Consider the following 24,415-nt stretch of genomic DNA (forward strand, 5'->3'; position numbering starts at 1 on the left):
ATCCAAGGATGCAATATTCATCCTTGTACTCAGGAAACTCACAGTCTGACATTTTTAGGGTTGCTGCTACTTTCTTAACACATCATTGTTGACACTTGGAAAGAATGAGTTTTTGTAACTTGAAAATCCTATTTATTCTTCAACTCCTGCTAGCTTAAGGAACACTAAATCTACATATCGTAGGAGGCATATCTGTCCAATATATCCTATGTATTCATTGATTTATGAACCAATAAATCTTTCATATACAGTTTAAATGAGCTTATGATAATTGGATCAGAGGAATACTAGTCTAGTTAGAGAGTACAGCAGAAAACCAATCATGGGAGGCTATGATGAAATTTTAATTATAAAGGATATTGAATATCTTAGGGTGATAACTCTATTGTAATAGATGTAACATTGAGTTGGAAAGAGAGAAAGTGAGATTTTTTTCCCCAGTTCTGCTTGAAATCAACTCTGTATTTCTAGTAAATTATCAAACCATTCTATGCTTCAGTTTTATATCTTCATTAAAGTTACCACCCCATTGTCTTTGGTTCACTGGGTTTATTGGAAAATTCCCCAATAGATTTAGATAAAGAAAAGTCTCACGTTAAAGTGTTGATTGACTGGGGAGTTTTGTGTATATATATGTATGTGTGTGTGTGTTTGTGTGTGTATACACACACACAAACACACACACACATACATATATATATTTTCCTATTCAGGGCTGAAATGCTGAAGTTGGCGTCAAGCAACTTCAAGTTGTAGATGTATAAGTTAAATGATCTTTGAGACCCTTAGTTCAGAGATGCTGTATAAATAGAACCATTACTATAAATAGAACTAGATTTTTCTTCTCAATTCTGTCAGTCAAGTAGAGTACGCAAAAAAAGAATGCAGAAACTTGGGCTTTTGCTGTCTTTTGACTCACCCCTCCTTGGATAATTTTATGAGACTTCTATCCCTATGCTGCACCCCTCTTTTTTCTGGCTAATAATCATTGAGAATTTATAAAATGAAAAATTTACATGCTTTATCTGAATAAATGTCTAGCAGAAACTGTTGGTAGTAAGTACTATTTTTCTTTATTTTACTAAGCTGAGATTTAGAGGGAAAAAAAAAACTTTCCCAATGACACATAATAAACAGTAGAGCCAGATCTTGGAGTCTGGTTTTACATCAAGCAGGATTATTGTAAGAGGACCCTAAGTAGGTGCATGACCTAAGCATACAATGGGATTAAAAACCTGAAGTGGAGTTGCATCTATTATTGCTAGTGAAATTTAATCCTAGATCTTACTACCTAAAAGATACGTGTAAAAAGTTCTGAGGATACCAAAAAATTGAAGAATCTATAAGTCTTTTCTAATTTTAATAAAAGGTTTCTAACTTTGATAAAGGTTTTAGATAACATTAATTTCTCATCAAAATGCCTTAAAGGATCTTTTAATATCACAGAATACATAGTACATCTTAACTTGGCTAATTTAGAGAATTTATATTTTACCCACCTTATAATGTACACATAACTGCTGAAGGATTTATGTAACAAAACCCATCACAAGGAATACACTAATGAGATTTATATTAGAAAAGTCTGGGAATTCCCTGGCAGTCCAGTGGGTAGGACTCTGTGCATCCAATGCAGGGGGCCCGGGTTCAATCCCTGGTGGGAGAACTAAGATCCCACAAGCCAATTCATTTGTAAAACCCCATTACTTAGGCAGAATATCATAGGTGGGAAGATGGTACTGAAGGAAGAGGCTGGGATATGAAATACAAATCTATTTTGTATAACACTTTTGCTAAGGCCAGCAATTTTAAAAATATATAAATAAATATATATATAGTCCAAATACATATATATGTATGTATGTGTGTGTGTGTGTGTGTGTATATATATATATATATATATATATATATATATATATTCCAATTGAAGTCTCTAAAAGACAAAAAGCTTGCAGTTATAAAAACAATTGGAGGGCTTCCCTGGTGGCGCAGTGGTTGAGAGTCCGCCTGCCTATGCAGGGGACATGGGTTTGTGCCCCCGTCCGGGAAGATCCCACATGCTGAGGAGCGGCTGGGTCCATGAGCCATGGCCACTGAGCCTGCGCATCCAGAGCCTGTGCTCCGCAACGGGAGAGGCCACAGCAGTGAGAGGCCTGTGTACCGCAAAAAAAACCAAAAACAAACAAACAAACAAACAAAACAATTGGATAGGATCTCATATAAAATACTTGGAAATTAATTGCTGGAGGCCAGTAACATGATTCTTAATTAGAAGTGCATGTGTAGTGGTCAGATGTAGTATTACTATCTCAAGAAACAAGGGCATTGACAAGAGCTTCCTGAAGATTCTTTTAATTCCTTCACCTTTTTGGGATCCAGTTTCTTCATCAGTACCAACCTGACTGGGGATTGTGCTCTTGTGAGCATTAAATGAGTTAATATGTATAGACATAACATGTAAACAGTAGTGCTAAGGCATCAGCATGGCAAGGAGGACCCAAAAAGCCAACAGTTACTTGATACTCTGAATATATGAACAGATACTTTTGAGAATTCACCCTTTTTAGGTGGAGGTATAAGTTTGTTTTCTCCAAGCAACAAACACATTGGGTATAGAAAGGAGATACCATGGCCTTCCTTTAGACTGAGCTTAGGTCATATCCTGGAAAACAGTTCCAATTTGAGGTACCTCAACAATATCTACATTTTTTGAAATAGAAAAAAACAGTATACAGATCGATAGATGCTGTGGCTAAAACCCACTTGGGAACAAGGATATTTTTTAGTGCCAAATTACAATCTTATTTTATTCTATGGCTAAAATCCCAAGAACTTCAGAGGAGAAACAGAGCCAAACAAGTTTTTCTATTAAAATAAAAGGCCTTGAGTGATGAATGGAAACTTGGAACAGGTTTTAATGGCAATACTGGAAGCCAGAAATTAAATACAAACTTACCAATTTCTGGCATGTATTGAGTCTCAGGTAGAATACTGATACTAATTTTATTGAATTAGAGTCATGGTTTACCCTAGGCAGTTGATATTCTCATTCTAGAGAGCTCAACTTGTTGCTGGATTGGCCTGGACACTTGATGCTTCCTCACTTTGAGTCATTGATAAAATATTGAATAAGGGATAAGACCAATGGTGAATCTCAGCAGTCACCTACAGGAATTTTCCTTCCAGGCTGAAGCATTCCATTAATAAACACTTTTTGTCACTGTTATCCAAACAATTATGAAATCATCTAATCATACTGTCTTGCAGCCTTTCTTTCTTCCTTTTGTCTGTAAGGATATATTGGGGGGACTTTGTTTAATGTCTCCACGAATTCCAAATTGACTATGCCTGTAGCATTTCCCTTATCAATGAGTCTAGCAACTGAAAATCTAAAATGCCCATGTGAAATTTTTTTAAAGTCTATGTGGTAGGTTTGATGTTACCAGTTTTCAGTTAAGCCAAAGTAGTCCCTAGTATTGAATGCCTTTAGGTGCTCATATACAGTTACTTTAGTAACAATAGAGTTTTGAAGGAATTTATATCAAACTCAATGGCACTTTTTTAGAAATAGGAAATTTGGTACTCTAGTCACATCTGTAAGTTCTTCTAGTACTCTGGAAGATCATTTGTCACTTGGCTTATTTATAGCACTTTTATGCTTCCTATCTCCTCACTGACCTTGAGGTTCAAGTTCTACTTAAACATTTTGTTCAATGAAAAATAAAGAATTTGGGTGAGATACTTTCTAAATCTCTCTCAACCTTTAATATTCTGTGATTCTTGGTAGGCCATCTCCATTGAAAATACTGATAGGGAAGCAAAGCCCTCAAATAATTGAATAGTTTGATTTTATCTCTTATATTACACAATCTGCCCCAAGCCTTTAATGTATTCTCTGTTTTTACTAGTACTTGTCCAAAGATAGTTTGAGTTCCTTTGTTTATTCTAAGCAATTTTCAGATGCCTCAGTCAAAAATCAACAGTATATTAATTTCTCAGAACTATCAATAAAAACTTAGAGGATCTTTCCCTAAAAGTTAATGCATTCCCTCTGGAGGGAAGGGACTGTGGAAAAAATTCAGCCATAATGTTATTTGAAAAATCTTTTTTATCTCTCCAACCATTGGATGCTGTACCTGTGATGAACGCTGTAATCATGTTGGTAAGCATTTTCCTTCTGAAGATGCATAAAGATCAGAAGTGCAGTTCGTTTATAACAAGATAGAATTTTAAAACTATTTTGGACCACACTAAACATTGGGATGTTCATTTGTTTCTGTTTTTAAATTATATATCATGTGCTCAGTTTGTGGAACAACATAAATATACAACTTAAAATTGAAAATTAGAACCTTCCCTATTTGGCAGATACTCCCATAATGGTCAGCCCATTTTCTATCCTGACCAGGGATAGAACCTGGGCTCCCTGCACTGGGAGTCTTAACCACTGGACCACCAGGGAAGTCCCATACCAGTATTTTTCTTAGAGGCTTAATTGGGTTGTGTTCTGATTGGTTTTGCTCCTGTGTCCAATGACCTTGTGATAGATGCATTTTACAGATACAATTAAGGGATACAATTAAGGATACTATTTCAAAGTTCTCGTCTAACATGGGGGCAAACAAAATCATGTCTTTTTGTGGCATTTCTCGTATCATGTCACTTTCCATGTTAGTTATGAGCAAGGAATACCTTTATTTTACAATTTTTAATTATAATATAAAGTAGAAAGAGTGATAATACTTTTGAGCAGAGCCTTTCTTAGCGTCCAGCAACTTCATTAGTAGGATTCAGTTCTCCAGGTTTGAAATATTTTGAATTTCAAAATTTAAAGGAAATAAAATCATTGCAGTCTCTTGAGTCTTCTCACCATTAGACCTGGGGAAAAAAGGGAGAAGTAGCAGCACTTCTTGAATCTGCTAAAAAAGGATCTGAAGAAAATGAAACAGTCATCACTTATTTATTGAGAGTCTGTAAGTTTTCCTACACTGTGAGGAAATACACGGACATATACGACATGGCTTCTGCTTGTAGGTTGTGTATAATTAAGGTAAGGAAATAATATTAAAGCATTTGGATGAATTAAAGAATGACACATTCAGAATTCTGAATGTTAGCAGTGAGAGAGATGTAGACTATGAAAGAGAAAAATAAAAGACAGTATGTTTAGAGCAGACAATGTTTCATGGATTAGGTAGGTTTTAAGATGGACATTGAAATATAGAGAACATTTAAAAGGGGGAGAGAAAAGATGAAGCTATTTCTATTTGAGAGAATTGCACAGGTAAAGTTGTAAATTTAGTTCTGTTCAAGAAACATTAATTAAGTATCTCTGTGCCAAGCTCTATACTGGGCACTAGACATTACAGCATTTTTGGGAACACTTCTGTACTCTGTTGCCAAAGTATTTTCACATATCCTAAAAAGGTGAATCTCTTGTGAGGGAGCAAATCCCTTGAAGGAATTCTCATGACGGAAGTCCGTTTCCTTTGCTGATATAGAAAGGGACTGGTTTTTGTTTTCAAAATATAGGCTAAGCTCTAGAGATAATTGGGTAAGCTTAACTTTGGTGCACACTCATCTTCCCCATCATCACTGACTTCCTGTCTGGCATAGTTAGGTGCTTATCTCTGTCTGATACCTTAAAGGGCCATGCTATATATAGACTGTCAACTAAGGTTACTGATGATAATAAATTGTTGCATTTTAATAATAACAATAACGTACTTGTCAATCACTATGTAGATTGGTTTTTCTTCTTTCCAGTTTTATTGAGATATAATTGACATACAGCATTGTATAATTTTAAGGTGTACAGCATGATGATTTAAGTTACATACATCATGAAATGATTACCACAATAAGTTTAATGAACATCCATTATCTCATATAGATAGAAAATAAAAGAAAAATTTTTTCCTCATGATGAGAACTCTTAGGATTTATTCTCTTAACAGCTTTCATGTATAGCATACAGCAGTGTTAATTATATTTATCATGTTGTACATTATATCCCTAGTACTTATTTATCTTATAACTTGCAGTTTGTACCTTTTGATTACCTTCATCTAAACTCCCCCCTCCTACCCCCCCCCCACCTCTGGTAACCACAGATCTTATTTTTTTTTTTTTTAATTTTATTGGAGTATAGTTGATTTACAGTGTTGTGTGATTTCTTTTTCTGTGTGTTTGTTTGTGAAGTATAATTGACCTACAGCACTATGTTAATTTCTGGTACACAACATAGTGATTAAATATTTCTATGTGTTACAAAAGGATCACCATGGTAAGTCTAGTTAGCGTTTGTCACCATACAAAGATATCACATTATTATTGACTGTATTCCCCATAGTGTACATTTCATACCTGTGACTTATTTATTTTGTAAGTGGAAGTTTATACCTCTTAATCTCCCTCAGATTGTTTTATATACATCATCTCATGTAATCTTAATGATTCTATGAGTTTACTTAAAATTGTCTTCCCCAATTAAAATGAGTAAACTGAAGCTTAGGTTAAGTAACATGACCAAGGCCACATGGTTAGTCATTGGCAGGGGTGTGACTGACTTCAAAATCTGCGCTATTCTGCTTTTCAATAGTGGGTTCTTGAAGGTCCAAGGAAAGGAAGGAATGCATAGTGGTGTGGTTGAGGCATTAGTATTAATATTCGTAGACAGGGCACTTGCCAGCAATCTAAGCAATCCTATTCCACCAACTAGTAAGGTTGGCATGAGACATGTACAATAGTATGAGCAACTAAATCACTGTACTGCCAAATACAGAGTTGGCCATCTCTTTAGTACGTCTTTGAAGAGGTAGCTGATTTGTGTTGGTGCTATGTTTGTCTTCTCAGCCATTGAGGGAGTAAGTACAAGTTGAAGCTTATGATCCTGACACATCAAAATGGACAGCCTGGCAGATGTCCTTGCTGGAAGATGACAAGATTGCTAAAAGAGGAGCCCTGATTTTTCTCCTGAGATTTGACACTTGGGGGCTTCCATTAAAAACATTACCAAGCCTCTGTCATTTTAATCTCTTCTTTAAGTGCCTGTGATCTTTTCAGGGGCACGGGTCCACGCATGGTCAATTCCTAGTGACCAGGTTTCAGAGCTGTGGGCAGAGGTGGCAGCGACTGTGAAAGCCTGGGAGGAGATGAGGGAAGAAAAGGTCACTCTTCCTGACAACTTATAACTTGATTCCACCTATAAGCCATTTATTTTCAGAAATAAGTAATGGGTGAAGACATAGGCCAGGCCTACATTTCATGCACTTGAGAGTTAAAGGCTTTCTGAGATCAAATTACCACAGCAGAGACAGAGTTACTGTAGGGACATTTTGGGAGGAAGCAGACAGAGAGGGAGAAGCCAGAGGCCTAAGAAGAGAAACAGGAATAGAATGTGATAGAAATTGCTTCCCACTTTGCACTCCTGAGGGAACAAAGAGGACAAATAAGCAGCAGCAGGGATAGGAGGAAGCTGGGAACTTCTCTGGAATAAAATGGGTTAGGCTGTAGAGTTGTCAGCTGCTGTACTTGGTAGGTGGGAGGAAGAGATGTGCTAGTCCAAGCCTTTGAAACCTGGGTGCCTTGGCCCCTTCAACTATGCCCTGAAGGAGGGAAGCATGCCAAATGTCAGGTCTCCTAGTTTTGTCCCAGTTCATAGCTAGAAAATGACAGCAGAAGATCTAGGGGTGAGAGGATGCTGAGAGAAGAGAAGAGAAAGAACATTTTAGTGAGTGCTTTTGTACAAGTGGGACAATGAATTTTAAACTCTTGTGGAATAGATGGGAGGGCCTGGGAACAGTGGATGTTCAAAACAGAGAAACAGAGGCAATGACACAGAACGGAAAGTCTTCCTCTGATCCTTCTGCCTTCTTGTTCACTGACAATTGGTTATCCTTTTGTTGCCTCTGCAGCAATACAAGGGGGGAGTCTTAGGGGAACAGAGACCCGGAGGGGTAAAGGAACCTTATATTTATGTAAGATGAGCTGCAGCCATTGAAATTGCTGGCTATTGTGAGATAAATCCCAGCCTTCCACATTTTGCTTAGTAACAGCAGACTTTTCACTGCGAAGCATTAATGGAGTCCAAATTCCAGCCAGGCTTGGGAAATCAAGAGTAACTCTCTTGATGTAATGGTTTTGCAGGCTCCTGAAGACATTGTCATCCGTTAAAGAAAAAAATTTAAATCACTCTTGAAAGAAAGAAAATGTCTTGGGTGATAAATGAAAAAAATTTGAAGTAAAATGAGGAAGAGCTTGAGGGAAGAATCTCTTTAAAATTTTACAAGATCTTCCCCACTGTGATCAAAAGGGGTCAAATAAGAGCTTAGCCTGCAGCTTCATGGAACCAATTTTTTTAAAGAAAGAATATTAAAACCTGAAATATTGGTTATTTGCCAAGGCACACACTGGAAGTAAAAGCCACTTGGCTAGGAGCAGAATTGAGTGTTGGATCGCAGGATGCTAGTTTTAGGCTTGCTCCGCGAAAGATGACAGCACTTGCCACCACCCCCCTCCCTCTGCCCTAGAAGTTTCTGCAGTATTTAGGAGTATTCAGGGAAAATGTTGGTGTCAGGGAAATAATCCCCATCATCAGTAACGCCAGAGCGCCTCACTTGCGTTTGTTTCTTTGAACGTGGAGCCGCCGCCCAGATATCCGTACTTAGCCAAGGCCCTCGGTGTATTTTCTTGCGCTTGGAAATCTTTTCCTGGGAGCTGAAAGCCCGAGTCCTAGAGACTTAACTGCTTTTCCTAGAATAATCTCCTTACAAGACCAGTTCAGCAGCCGAAGGACCGTGGAGGCTGGCTGAACAGGACAGTGGGGGCAGGGAAAAAGGGAGTGGCCGTGTTCCCGGGGTCTGCTGGGATCCGGCCGGTCCGGGTCGAAGGAGCTGGGGCTGGAGTGCCTGGAGCGACTGGGCAGTCCGGGTCGCCGTCCGCCACCTCGGTGCGGAATCGTAGCCGGACTTGCTGAGTATTCCTCCCCCTCCTCTTCTGCTTCCTCTTCCCTCCCACTGGACCAGCAGCGGCGGCGGCAGCGGCGGCGGCGGCGGCAGGAATCGAAGCCGGGCTGAGAGACTCTGAGGCGAGCGGAGGAGCTGGGATATGGGGAGTCAGAGCGGGCGGCGGGGCCAGGAGCCCTCCGGAGGGCCCACGAGGGGAGCGGCCCCGGCGTTTGCTAGCTCGTGAGGCGTGGGGGAGCGGGCGCAGGGCGGCACGAGCGGAGGCGGAGGCGGAGGCGCGGCCCCGGCGTGGAGCACGGCTGGGGAAGCTGCTGCCTCCGGCCCTGCCCGGCTGCCTCCGCCGCGGCCGGTGGCTATGGAGCTGGCGGGCACCAGACCTGGGGCGACAGAGCATCCCCGGCTCCGGACGCCCATGTCCTGGCTGCTGCTGCTTTTCCTGCTGCTACTGCTGCTGCCGGGCCCAGCGGCCTCCCAGCTGCGATACTCGGTGCCGGAGGAGCAGACACCTGGCGCGCTTGTGGGCAACGTGGCTCGCGCACTGGGGCTGGAGCTGCGGCGCTTGGGGCCGGGCTGCCTGCGTATCAACCACCTGGGTGCGCCCAGCCCGCGCTACCTGGAGCTGGACCTGACCAGTGGAGCTCTCTTCGTCAACGAGCGCATTGACCGGGAGGCGCTGTGTGAGCAGCGGCCTCGCTGCCTGCTCAGCCTGGAAGTGCTGGCGCACAGCCCCGTGGCGGTGAGTGCCGTGGAGGTGGAGGTACTGGACATCAACGACAACTCGCCGCGCTTTCCGCGGCCCGACTACCAGCTTCAGGTAAGCGAATCGGTGGCACCTGGAGCGCGCTTTCACATAGAGAGCGCGCAGGACCCCGACGTGGGCACCAACTCGGTGCAGACCTACGAGCTCAGCCCCAGCGAGCACTTCGAGCTGGACCTGAAACCCCTGCAGGAGAACAGTAAGGTGCTGGAGCTGGTGCTGCGTAAGGGCCTAGACCGCGAGCAGGCAGTCTTGCACCACCTGGTTCTCACAGCTGTGGACGGGGGCAGCCCAGCCCGCTCAGGCACCGCGCAGATCTCTGTGCTTGTCCTGGACACTAACGACAATTCTCCCGCCTTCGACCAGTCCACTTACCGTGTCCAGCTTCGGGAGGACGCGCCCCCAGGCACATTGGTGGTGAGGCTGAATGCCTCAGACCCGGATGAGGGCTCCAATGGTGAGCTCACGTACTCCTTGAGCAGCTACACGTCGGACCGGGAGAGGCAGCTCTTCAGCATCGATGCCAGCACGGGGGAAGTGCGGGTAAGTGGAGAGCTGGATTATGAGGAGGCCTCTTCCTACCAGATCTATGTGCAGGCAACAGACCGGGGTCCAGTGCCCATGGTGGGTCACTGCAAGGTGCTGGTGGACATCGTGGACGTGAATGATAACGCCCCAGAGGTGGTGCTCACGGACCTGTACAGCCCAGTGCCTGAAGATGCTGCCCCCAACACCGTTGTGGCCCTTCTCAGTGTCAATGACCAAGATTCAGGTCCCAACCGGAAAGTGAGCCTGGGCCTGGAGGCCACTCTTCCTTTCCGACTGAATGGCTTTGGAAACTCCTACACACTGGTGGTGAATGGCCCCCTGGACAGGGAGCAGGTGGCTGCCTACAACATCACAGTGACAGCCACTGATGGGGGAGTACCTCAGCTCACATCCCAGCAGACACTGCAGGTTGAGATCTCTGACATCAATGACAATGCACCCAGCTTCCTGAAGGATTCCTACTCCATTTACATCGAGGAGAACAATTTGCCAGGGGTGCTGCTCTGCACTGTGCAAGCCACAGACCCAGATGAAAAGGAGAATTCGGAGGTGACCTACTCCCTCCTGGAGAGGGAGATTCAAGGGCTGCCAGTCACCTCCTATGTCTCCATTAACAGTGCCAGTGGCAGCCTTTATGCTGTCAACTCCTTTGATTATGAGAAGTTTCGGGAGTTCTTGGTGACTGTGGAGGCCCGGGACAAGGGGAGCCCACCACTGAGCAGCACTGTCACCACCAACGTGTATGTAGTGGACGTGAATGACCATGCCCCTCACATCCTATACCCTACCTCAACCAATTCGTCAGCAGCCGTTGAAATGGTGCCTCGAACTGCCCCTGCTGGCTACCTGGTCACTAAAGTCATAGCCATGGACTCAGACTCTGGGCAGAATGCTTGGCTCTTTTACCACCTGGCCCAGATTTCTGACCTGGACCTCTTTAAAGTAGAGCTACATACAGGAGAAATTAGGACTACCAGGAAGATGGGAGATGAGAGTGGAACCACTTTCAACCTGACCGTGGTGGTCCGAGACAATGGAGAGCCATCGCTGTCAGCCTCTGTGGCCATTACAGTAGCTGTAGTGGATAGGGTTTCCAAAATCCTCCCTGACACTCAGAGACATGTGAGACGTCCTCGGACATACTCTGAAATTACACTGTATCTAATAATAGCATTAAGCACAGTGTCTTTTATATTTCTTTTGACAATCATTGTTTTGAGCATCATCAAGTGCTACCGCTACACTGCTTATGGCACTGCGTGCTGTGGAGGCTTCTGTGGAGTGAGGGAGAGGTGCCCTGCAGAACTCTACAAACAGGCCAACAACAATATTGATGCCAGGCTACCACACGGCCTCAAAGTGCAGCCTCACTTCATTGAAGTGCGAGGGAATGGCTCCCTCACCAAGACCTACTGCTACAAGGCCTGTCTGACAGCAGGCTCAGGGAGTGACACTTTCATGTTTTACAACACGGGGGCGCAGACAGGACTGGGCCCTGGGGGAGCCCAAGCAGCAGCAGGTGACAGCAGGCACCTCACAGGCCAAAGTGGGCAGAGTGCTGGGAACCTGATTATTCTAAAAAATGAAGCTGTTTCTCAAAATGAGGTGAGAGAGTAGTCAAGGGGTCTTCCACAAAGTCATGCATTTTTCACATTCCCCCGGCCCCCTCCCAGTATCATGTAGTTGGCTTTCTCGAGTTATTAACAATGACAAGGGTTATCTGGTAAACTGAGTGTGTGTGTGTGTGTGTGTGTGTGTGTGTGTGTATTACCTGTGATTGGATTATAATTTGCTCTGTTTCCTCTCTAGGAAAATAGGACTAGAGAATTGTTTTACTTTCCATTTTCTTTTCAGATATATGAAACCTTGACCATAAAATTGTTTGAGAAATGAGGATTTGTCTTAAGTATGTGGTGTTAAAGCACAGCTCTGTAGAGAAATAGAATAGGCCTGAGAATAAGATGATGCTATAGAGGGTAACATTGTGAGATTCAAGGAGAAATGGCCTGTGCTGTATCATATACAGGGAAGTTTCCCTTTTGAAATCCTACAGGAGTGTTGTTTTTCAAAAGCTCTGAAACCTCTCGGGGCTGTGATGGTCACCTCTGTATGCTGTCCCTGTTTATACCATGGACTATCTACAATGAAAAGTATCCAGTTAATATTTCTGGTAATTGCATTGAACTAATGTGATGAGATCTGCTAGAAATTCATGTCAGAGGTGATAAAGCCATAGAACGTGGACCTCACCCTGAAGACAAAGTTTGGTTTGGCTGTTTGCTGTGGTAACTATTCTGTTGGGGCCGTCAGAGGAGATGAATGATGGTACGGCAGGCATCCAAGAACCAATTTGTCTGGTTGGGCCAGGGAGATGGTAGAATGAGTGGATTAGGGATGTGGGGGATATGGTGAAGACCAGGACAAGCTGGGGTTGGGGAGAAAGAAAGGGGAGAAAGAATTCTGCCACTAGTTATCTTGTTTGGCCTTGTGTGAACTCCTTGCAAGAGGATTTCCCTGCATTTAGCGTAAATGTAATCTTCTGATTTCCTCTTGAGAATTCCTAAGGTTTTGATGAGATGTGAAGCAGCCTCTTCAAGCCCCTCATGTCTTTAAGTTAAATGACAGTACTTTAAATGGTACTTCAACATGTTCCAAAGCACACTTTCAATTTCTGGATCTAGCTACAAAAGCCTTGGAAAGTGGATGGCTTACTGTACATGAGAGGCAGAGAGACAGGTGTTAGTAGATACACTGGTTTTAAGTAGGTGTAAGGCCAGTTTGCTCAGTATATGAAGGATGTATATAAATTGTTGGACAGTGCATGTGTTTGTGTAGTGTGTTTGTCTCCATATGCATGCTTGAAATAATAGAACTCTGCTTTGTGATACTTTTAACTTGGATTTCAGAAATTTTGTCCCGTAAAAAGTGATGAGTTGTTTCTTCCCAAACAGCTACTTTGTAGCTAGGACTTTCAGAGGTCTTACAAAATGAGTTAATAATATTTGTCCCTCCTGTATTTTTGTGATGTGTTTTCATTGACATATTGCTGTCTTTTTATTAATGTCCATAGTTTCACATTCTAAATTCATGCTCATCTTCAGGAAATTAATGCATAAGCACAGAAAAGAACAGAGATGGATTGAGAGAATTTCCATGTACATTGTAGGTAGGTTTATCAGAAGAGCCTGATGTTAGTCAATGCTGAGCAGCCACAGGAGGCGGATTGCAGATTAAGAAGAACGGGGAGGGTGGGGGGGAGGGGAAATCAAAGAGCCTCCAGAATTCTTTAGATCATAGCTTTTGGCAGCATGTAGAAAGGCTTAATTTTAAATAAGGATGCTGTAGACATTTGCTGAACAAATTACTGTGAAGTCCTTTTGGGCCTGGGGTGGGCTGCAGGTTGTAAAGAGGCACAGAGAGCAGGCCAGGCAAGCTTTGCAACCAGCTGTGAGCCGGAAGCGCAGGCGAGTGACACTCTCACCCTCTCTCTCCTGACTCAAAGCTTGGGGCAATTTGATACGTGAACTATTTCTGTCTTATACTGACCTGTGTGTTAATATGTGCTTTGGTTCACAAATCTTTAATTTAGGGAGAAGATTATGTCAGAAAAGTGCTTGCTTTTGTGGGATTTTGCCAGGAGAGTACATGATTTTAATAAAGGCACATTTTTGCCAGACGCTTTTGGAAATCCAGTGAAGAGAGCCCTAAGATCTACAGCTCCTGGAATTATTGCGGTTATAGGTAGAGAGTGAGTCACGTTGTCATAGCATGGCAAAATGGGGACAAAAATCACTCAACTCTGAAAGTCATCACTGCTAGATCAACCTGTTAAATTCTCACGTTAGGCTTTCTTTCTTCCCTACCCAGTCACTGCAGATGGCAGGAGAGTCCTGGGGTGCAATTGATTCCATGTGCCTACATTAAAATTAGATGGGGATTGGAAAATATGAGTAAGGGACTTTGCGCTCACTGACCACCCTACTATACAAAAATATTCTGCACTGCAATATATGTATGGTTTCATTACCTGTAAGTCATACATTAAACAAATATTTATCAGCGTCTAGCACATGAGGAAACAAGCTCAGAGAGGTTAAGTAACACACACAGTCACTCTACTAGTGGTATTTTCAGTCATATCTGTCTGACTCCAAAGACTGTGCTTTTTGAAACAGTATGAGTAGATAGAAATCCCAATGTTTATATTCCTTTTGATATGGGATACTCAGGCATTCAGGCTACCACTGATTCACCTAGTAGTGTCAATTAACTGCTCTGGAAAAAGAGGAGTTCTTTGCATAGAAGTAGGTCACCAATGGGAGGATCAATGAGTAAAAACGTTACCACCAAGCTAGGATATTTTTGTTTGTTCTCCCATTGGCAAAACCTGTTCAGATCTTTTATCTTTGTTCTGTCTCTAATTTCTCTCTTGTTGCTTATTAAATATCAGTATTTAACATCAGGCTGATCTTTTGGTAGATTTTACCCGCAGTGAGTTTATTTCGTGAGCCACTTGTGCAGTGAGGTTTCTGAAGTAACTGTTCAGCAGTGGGGCAGAATTTCTCTTTGGAGAGCTCTGAAAACCTGGTGTTGAATGTGGTTGGCACCCTCTTCAGAATCTCCAAGAAAAGGAACCAAATCTTAGGGTGGTTTCTGTGCATCTGTGGTCCTGTGACTGCTGATGAGTCACTTTGAGTGCTCTGGGCAGATTTGTCCAACTGCGCCTCAGTGGGACCAGTTGGCACAAGATGTGGAAATCACAAAGGAGTATAGCAGAAATGAGTTAAGTTTACATTCCCTTTCACTTATTATTATTATTTTTTTTGGCGGTATGCGGGCCTCTCACTGCCGTGGCCTCTCCCGCCGCGGAGCACAGGCTCCAGACGCGCAGGCCCAGCGGCCATGGCTCACGGGCCCAGCCGCTCCGCGGCACGCGGGATCCTCCCGGACCGGGGCACGAACTCGCGCTCCCTGCATCGGCAGGCGGACTCTCAACCACTGCGCCACCAGGGAAACCCCACTTTCACTTATTTTAAAGCAAGTTGTAGTCACCAAATCTTCAGTTAATTTTGCCACTGTGTGTACATATTCACTCTAATTCCAGTTGTGGTAACTTCGAAGGGTGAACCCTTCTTTCAGTGGCACCTAGTTTATTTCTTGCAGGACTGACTTTTCTAGCTGGTGACTGACTCTGTCCTGGATCAGAACTTACACTTAGTGTAAAGTGCCATCGTGGTGAATTTATAAAAACTGCACAGTGGTCAGAATAGGCAAAGAAATTGTATCTGAACTTCCATCCTCTGATGGTCACTTTTGAATGGGTGGAGCTGTTTTGTTTTGCCATTTCTGTATTGGTTATAGGACTGTTCTTCTGAGAAAAGGTTTATTTTATTTGGTCTGAGAATACGTTAATTTCTTCAAATTACCCCCTTCTTCCCCTCTTCTACAGACCTGCTGAGCCAGATGGAATTATGGCTGAGCTCCTCTCTGTCTCTTTATCTGATAGCACATATTCTGACTAATGAAGAAAGCTATTTATTGTAGCTTGAATGTCATTGGCCTACCCTTTGGTCTGACCCAGGACTGAGCCTGCACATGGGCATCTGGTCTGACTCAGAACACTCTGCAGGGACACAGGCTGGCATATTACAAATTGTCTACTGGCATGCTGTTTGCTTGACAGAATAGCAGAGTTGGTTCTGGATACTTGCCTTGGTTGGCCACCAAATTTTACTCTCAATGAGAGGTCAGGATGATGTCTGTTTGCAAACGTTTGATGAAAAATTACCATCATCAAGCCCAGAGGTTTAGCTGAATTGGGATTTACAGGTGTCTTTGAATATGAGTTTTGTAAATTTCACCTGGCTCCATGTTCCTGGGCATATTACAGTATGAATATAAATTTGGCTTATTCGTATGGTAATATTTTGAGTACTATAAAAGCATGATTTCAAAAATCAAAGGTCAAGAGAATTCCTTAGCAGTGTTTTAAATCTGCTAGCCTAAAACTTATACAAGTTTTTGTCTTTTGAGGATTTGAACTTGACAAATGCAGAGAAATCTCCAACATTGCAAAAATCGAAGAAAAATGTTAGTCCCTTGGCACATAAGCAACATCAGTTGCTTTCTGGCCTTGCAGGGTCAGAACTCTGGGCTCCAGGGAAGTAAAACTGTGGGTGAGAGAGTAACTGCTGCACTAGCAGGCTGTGCATCCAGAGCTAAGCAAACCTAGCATTTTCTGTTGTACTAGAACCCATTAGGTATGTTTTAAAGTTATGTGTATTTTATTTTACTGCTCTGTGGATTAGGATTATAAATGACTGTTTTTAGAAGTAAGTATTCACCTAGACTTCTCATATTTATCATCTTTTCATTTTGATTTACTAGAAGACTAATATGTAGCATAACAATGATTATTTTAAATGTTAGATTCCTTTTTGCCTTCATGACCAACAGTTTATGTGTTCATTTTCTATTGCTTTGTAACAAATCACCACAAATTAGTGGTTAAAAACAACACTCGTCTATTACCTGCGCACTGTGACTGGGTTCCCTGCTCAGGTTTTCACAAGGCTGAAATCAACATGTTGGCCAGGCTGAGTTCTCTCTTGGAGGCTCTGGGGAAGAATCTGCTTTCAAGTTCATTCAAGCTGTTGGCAGAATCCAGTTCCATGAGGACTGAGCTCCCCGTTTTCTTACTGTTGGCTGGAGGTCACTCTCAGCTCCTAGAAGTTGCTCTTAGGTCCTTACCAGTATTTTAACAGTGGAGAATATTTTCTCACATGGAATTCCTCTCATGCTTCAGATCTCTCTGATTTCTGTCTCTGATCTCTAGATCCAGATTTAAAAGACTCGTATAATTAGGTCATTCCCACCCAGATAATCTCCCTTTTTCAAAGCCAGCTGTGCCGTATAATATAACTTAATCATGGAGTAAGACCCATCATATTCAGTCTCGGAGATTATACAGGGCATTTACAGTAGGGTGTAGGGATCTTGGAGGCCATTTTAGGATTTTGCCTATCATAATTTATATCAGTGTTCACAAAATATCACTGAAAATTTTGCAGTGGATACATCTTTAATAGATTCCTACTAGGAAGGAAAAAGAGATACCACATGTAGTCTTGTTTCTCAGAGGATCATTTATTGATAGCTTCATGGATTTCCGTGATAAGAAGATAGCATATTACTTCACTGAGTAGTCCTATGATTTTATGAATGACATAGGGTATTTTAAACCTATTTTATTTCAAATCTGTCTTGGAAGAGGTGATTCACCCTTTTGTAGCTCAAATATTCCATAGTATAAATAATACCATTACAGAATAAATCAAGTCTTAACTATAATTTTGATAGAAACAAATGGATTCTTGTTCTTCAATAATACTACATCACCCACGTGGACTACCTAATTCAGTTTTTCCACATCTGGAATTTCATGACTTATTCTACTGAAGGACTATGCTTTGAAACAACAGAACATACTGGGCTTTTCACCAATAGAAATTAAGCAAAGCCCAGTGATGTACCATCCAAGTACTAGAGAACTAAACATATGTCTCATTATATTAGGTTTATCAGCAGTCAACCTCTCAGCTTCAATTTTTCCAAGTTTAATCAATTTTTCCAAGTTCACATGAAATCCATGTACATTTTATTACGTTTAATTTTGTATCATTTTAAAATAAATCAATCTGGGAAAGTCAGAAGTAAAAAAGAGAAAAATATATATCTGTCATTCCATGCAAATTTATTTAAAACACAGACTTTCACGTTAGGAGTACCTAAACATGACTATCAGCCAAACCTACCTATCAGGCAGGTAATTTAATCTCTCTAAAGTTCCAGATTTCTAATTTTTGTAATTTAAGTACGATAGTGTTGCCCTTGCATGGTAGTTGATTTATTCGAAAGCCTTTAAAAAACCTATCAAATACCTGAACCCTGCTAGCTTCCGAGACTATAGCTATGTATTATGAATATTTGAGAATATCAGTATGTTTTATAAACAAAGATATAATCCCTTTCATAAAGTTTTTGGTCTAACAAAGGTGTTAGGATAAATTCAGTACTATGTATAAAGTGCTTATTCCATTGCCTAGTATTGTGTGGCTACATAAAACATATTAATTACTTTCTTCCTTACCTTTTCCCTGCCTGACCTCACTGCCATAAGATGTCTCATAACTATGATTTTGGCAAATAAATCTCAGAAGCATCTTGTTGCTGAGGGACTATTATAGAAAATAGCAGCATGACAAATTAGGTGTCGTTGAGGAAGTGAGATTATGTAATGGACTGAGTTTCCTGGTCAGTCCTGCTAGAACTGTGCCTTTCCGCAAAATAAAGTTGGTGATTTCATTCACCAGATCAAGTTGCAGCAATTTTCATCATGGATGTTACCCAGTCATAGAAAAATTGGCAGCATTTGCTCAACAGATGTCAGAGTCTTTCTTGAAGGAGGGTTCTTACAGCTAACAAGCTGACACCAGTGCTGCTGATGGTCAGGGGAAAGCTGGTGATGATATGATTAATAAAAAGTATTTCAGTCATATTTTCAGGTTTACCAAATGGTTTGCAAATGTTTTCTCTTTTGCTCCCTCTACTACCCCTGATAGAAAATGGGAGCCCCTTCATTTCATCTGTAGATAGTTTTATGGTACTTTATGAGGAACATCAATAGCATTTTGTGAATTTGAGAACCAAGGATGAAGCAGCTTGTATGTTCACATCTTTTTTCTTTCTTTCTTTTTTTTTTTTTTTGTGGTACGCGGGCCTCTCACTGTCAGGCTCCGGACGCGCAGGCCCAGCGGCCACGGCTCACGGGCCCAGCCGCTCCACGGCATGTGGGATCTTCCCGGACTGGGGCACGAACCCGTGTCCCCTGCATTGGCAGGCGGACTCTCAACCACTGCGCCACCAGGGAAGCCCTGTATGTTCATATCTTGCCAACAGAATGGAAGGGACCGGAGAGGGCAGTTAGTGTATGGGGACATTTGAGGTAAAGTATCCTAGAGTTGTAGCTTTTTCTGGGCCTTGACTTGGCTAAATTGTTGAATATCATCTAACCATCCCAAAGTCTGTCTGGAAGTTGAGATGCTGATCACTTCTTCTCTGGATCTTGTGAAGAAGTCTGTTTATGAAATACTGTGCATCCCTTGGATGAACTATAAGAATGACAGGAACAAACTTATTGACATTTTGAAATAGTTTATTGGCATTACTGTGGCCTTGTGTCTACCAAATATGATAATTATAGTCCAGAGGAAAATGCAGAATACAACCTCCATCTCTTCATCTTTCCATTCAAATAGGCCTCAATATTCAGTGACAGGACCACTTTAATCTCTGCCCATGAAAACACATCTAGAGGAACATCTGTCATGGGTTTTTCATAATAACATTTTTGCTAATTGATAACAAGATAGTGATGGTGATTGATTTTGTCCCCAGTAATTCCTGAGTAGCTTCTACTCTGCACATAACTTCCAGAACAGTCTCTAGGTGCCCACATTTTCCTCGGTGTCCCCTCCACTTTGAATGGACAGTTTGAAGACACAGGGCAATGCATCTTTCACCAGTTAATGAAAAATTAGGTGGTGCAGAGCGAGTCAGGTTCTTCTTAGGTTTCAGCTGCTCCCTGTTAAACAGAGCTTAGCAAACAGTAATTGAATAAGAAGGCAAAGCCCTCAGAGGAGCGGGAAACAAGTACAATTTTATGAAAAGGATTATGCAGCACAACAAGGTCAAACCCCGTGGTGGTTTGTTTTCCTCTCCCTTGTATTCCTCTTCAATCAGCAGAAGAGGCTGTTATCAGTTGCTGGCATTATGACTGGGCACATCCGCCCAGAGTCAAACATGCTGCAGGCTGCAAAGTCAGCAGCAGATTGCAGTGCTCTGCAGTCCAGCCAGAACAGCAGAATTTGTGTAGCTGTGTGCCCTTTTATAGCTAGAATACCAAATGGGGGATGTTCCCTTAACAGGACATTTGAGGGCAAAAACAATGAAAGCTTTTCCTGTTTCAGAATAGACTGTCCTTCCACTAGTGCTGCTTTAGGAACATAGACCTGTTTTGTTTTTTAATTGAAGCATAGTTGATTTACAATATTGTGTTGGTTTCAGGCGTACAGAGATTCAGTTATATATATTCTTTTTCAGATTCTTTTCCATAATAGGTTATTACAAGATATTGAATAGAGTTCCTTTGTGCTATATAGTAAGCCCTTGTTTATCTATTTCATATATAATAGTGTGTATCTTAATACATAGACATGTTTTGAGCAAGGCAAAGCCAAAGCCGGTCCTCACAGCATCATTAAATCCAGTTTTCCGTGGTATTTAATCTGTGCAAGGACCCTGGTGAGCTAATTTAATTTTCTCCTGAAGTGCTATATATATGTGAACATCATCTTAGAGATGCATATGAAATGGCTTCTTCCATACTTTTAATAGCTACATGGAAATATTTAAGAAACAACTCATTGGTGAACATCGTCACTAGGAGATGATCGTTTTTGCCATATTAACAAAAACTCCCTTTGTGATTTTGCAGCCCCGACAACCCAACCCTGACTGGCGTTACTCTGCCTCCCTGAGAGCAGGAATGCACAGGTATGGCTTTCCCTCATCATTTCACTCAGAAGTTACTGCAACTGTTTGACTCAGATAAACTGTCTTCATAGGCCGGAAGCAGCTGTCAAAACTGAGAAGCTTAGATACTTTGCCAGGGGAATGCAGTTGTTTATATGTCTCCGTGTCTATTCCTTGAAGCATTGGAAGTGGTCGGTGCCAAATGCTTATCAAGTGCCGGCAAATAAGAATCTCCTGTAAAATCACAGATACAGGCGACTGTTTACTTTCTCTCATTAAAATTTCTATAAGGAAGTAGCTTCAGCTTCTTTCATCCCTTCCCTATCTGTACTTTCTGTCCTTCCCTTAAAATTATAATGAATACTGATGCTTTCAGACTTGAGTACATTGTGTAATATATATGCACTTGTTGTCTACCTTGGTTTTCCATCACACATTGACTGTTATATCCTGTTAACCACAATAATTGTTGTTCATGTTCACCCCTATTAGAGTCTCCTTATCTTTTCCATCTTGTCGCTATCTTATTGCCTGCCCTCAGTGGCAAGAGCTCTTCAGAGGATGAGCCATGTGAAGGGCCTTTATTGAATATCTGGAGACCAAATCTAGCTTACTTTTAAATTAACCTAGAGTAATAACATTACTTTAAAACTCAGATTAAATATAATTTTGCCTTCTCTATTTTGTCTCTTTGACAGTAATTGATTAACTACCATTATTCCCAGACCTGATCTAGTATTCATGCCACGGGGCCAAATAAAAGATTCATTATTTGTGAGTGTCTTTGGGAAACCAAATGGAGAGAGCCAAGCAACTAGTGTTCACTACCACCAGAATAACTTAGTTTTAAAGAAGAAATAAACTCGAGACTTAAGCACCTCAAAATATCTGGGCAACTCTTGAGTAGATCGTCACTAAACCTTGATCAGTTTCTAAAGAGTGAGCTTACAGAGTATGTATTGAGTTAATGAAAAATTAGTTTTAGCCTGTTAAAAACACATTAAATCAAAATAAATCAACGTATTCCCAAACATTACATTACAAATTGAGCAGAAATCATTATAATGGGTGCTCTTTCTGAACGAGAAGCAATCAGTGAAAACTGAAGATCAGTAGTTGGCTTGGTGAGACATCACTTTGGAATCTGGTCATAACTTTAGGTCAGAGACACTTATGCAGATGCCAGAATACTAGGTTTCAGAAAGATTCTTTCTATTTGTTAGAAACCAGCTTATGCTTTTGCCTGCATCTGAGCTATTGTGGTGGACTATATGATAGGAAAAAATATGGTTTACAATACCAGCTTCTTTTGTCCCAGTTGAATTAGTGCTTTACTTGAAAAGTACCAAAGCTATAAGACGCACCTTTAAAACTATATTAAAATAAAATACTAAATAAACTATATCAGTTCCTTATTCCATTTTCAAATGAAAAAAAAAAGCCACCTGTGTTTCTATTCAGGTTTCAATTAAGATGTTATGAGATTCAAGTAGGATAAGAAATGAAATAAAAATTAAAACTAAATGTTATTTATTCCTCACAGTGTGGAACATGGAACATATGTTAAAGTTGTGAACTTAAACAACACTCATCTTTTTCACACATACACTTGGCTTCTTGGCCTTTCTAGCCTCAGATATCATGTGCCTGTTCCTTTGAAAATTCTGCTTTGAGCTGAGCTGGTTCCTAGGGTAGTTCCATCTTCAGGGTAAATCTAATTGAACCCATACAATTTGCTGGAAGAATCCACCAACACCCGAAGGATATTAATATTTGGAAAAAAGAGAAGATTCTAGGGTGTAGATGAAGGGAAGAACAGCAGTAGGGCAGAGCTTAATGAGTGAATTTCCACTAGATATGTTGTTTGAAGTCAAAGGGTAAGAGGATATTGGGAATTCCCTGGCGGTCCAGTGATTAGGACTCTGTGCTTTCACTGACAAGGGTACGGGTTCAATCCCTGGTCCGGGAACTAAGATCCCATAAGCCTCCTGGCACGACCAAAAAAAAAAAAAAAAGTAAGAGAATATTGAACTTAGAGATGACCTTCCCCCACAATATTTCAAGTTTTCCTGCTCTGTTAAGTCTCATGACCCCTTCAGGCAGTAGTACTCTAAGTTTTACTTTAGTAACTTAACTTCCGAGATGAACTAATGCCTAATTTCAAAGAGTCCTCTTATTTTGGTGAGGGTTTTCTTGGGTGATATTTACTCTTAGGGTCCCATTTGTTCCGTTCTTCATCCAGAAAATATTGAGGGTCTCATATCTGCTAACATTAAACATACATAAAGAATATGATGTTCTCTCTGCCCTTGAACAATTTACGTTCTATCTCTACTTGCCTCTAAGGATCTCCCAGTTCATGTCTCACTCTCTGCAATATTTCATGATGAATTAATCTCTTCTGAACTGGGATCCATGAGTGCTGGTGATAAACTTCCTCTAGTCCCAGGAAATGTAGGGTGGGTTATCTATGAGGGAAAGATACAGAAAGAGTAAAACAGAAAATAAAGTTAAGAATTAATTGGGCCAAACTGGAATAATACTACAGTTACCAGCAAATAATGTTTGTGCTTTCCTCTTTCCTATGAGAACCCAGAAATAAGAGAACTAGCAAAAGAGGCTTGGGGCTTTTGAGAACAAGCTGTCCTCATCTGCTTTGGCATTAAGACGATAAAATGTCATTAGCCCTCTGACGGGCTTCCTGTTAGATTTAATGAACACCACACAGCATTACTGAAAACCAAAATTGCTATAAAGATAAAACATGTTTATCGCCTGCATGGTGTAGCAGACAGTAAGTCAGCAATGTTTTTGCAGTATGAGTAAAAAGTGTTAGCTGCAGCCCTGCCTCCAGAGATGTAAGCACTTTCTGAGGGTGGAAGGAGAGCTGGAAAGGCATTTATGGTCTAACTGTTATTTGGGTCTATGTGTTTACTCAGCTCTGTGCACCTGGAAGAGGCTGGCATTCTACGAGCTGGTCCAGGAGGGCCTGATCAGCAGTGGCCAACAGTATCCAGTGCGACACCAGGTAAAGACCCAGGGTCTCTCCCTTCTTGCTTGGATTCTGGAAAGCCATGAGATGACCTGTTTTTGTAAGACCAGGAATGTCAGTTCCTCTCTTTTTATTCTTACTTCTTTTTCTTACATGTGTGACTTCCTTGCATACATGGTTATGCAGGAGATTTTGATTTTCCACTTAATGTACTTCAGCAGTTGAAAACAGATAACATAAGGGTGTGTGTGTGTGTGTGTGTGTGTGTGTGTGTGTGTGTGTAAAGTTATTTTCTAAAATAACTGGGTACATTTCAAATGCTTAGGCTGTCCGAAGTACAACAGGCAAGATCTGGTGGCCTCATGCACAGAGATGGCACTGTTAGCAGAGATCTTTTGGTTAAAGATGATGGAAATCCACTCAAAGTAGTAAGCAGAAGGGACACTGATAGATTGATTAACAGATAGATCGATGAAATGGAGTTTCTCATGGAAGTGGAAAAGTTGTCAGAACCAGGGCATCACTCTGGTTGACTTCAAGTCACAGTCAGGCCTCCTC

The 24,415-nt window shown here is 41.5% G+C and overlaps 1 protein-coding gene across 2 annotated transcripts in view; it reads left to right on the forward strand.

Annotated features, from left to right (window-relative positions):
* Positions 1-24,415, forward strand: part of LOC132486385 (protocadherin alpha-C2) — a 97,375-nt gene that overhangs the window by 46,121 nt on the left and 26,839 nt on the right. The window contains exons 1-3 of one of the 2 annotated variants that reach the window (XM_060093477.1): positions 9,322-11,877; positions 20,828-20,886; positions 23,805-23,893. In XM_060093477.1, coding sequence (XP_059949460.1) covers positions 9,322-11,877; positions 20,828-20,886; positions 23,805-23,893 — 2,704 coding nt within the window. Of the gene's footprint in view, positions 1-9,321; positions 11,878-20,827; positions 20,887-23,804; positions 23,894-24,415 lie in introns of those variants that run through there. The other variant, XM_060093478.1, reaches the window with a different exon arrangement.

The sequence above is a fragment of the Mesoplodon densirostris genome, chromosome 3 (assembly GCF_025265405.1).
Source record: "Mesoplodon densirostris isolate mMesDen1 chromosome 3, mMesDen1 primary haplotype, whole genome shotgun sequence".
Taxonomy (NCBI): Eukaryota; Metazoa; Chordata; class Mammalia; order Artiodactyla; family Ziphiidae; genus Mesoplodon; species Mesoplodon densirostris.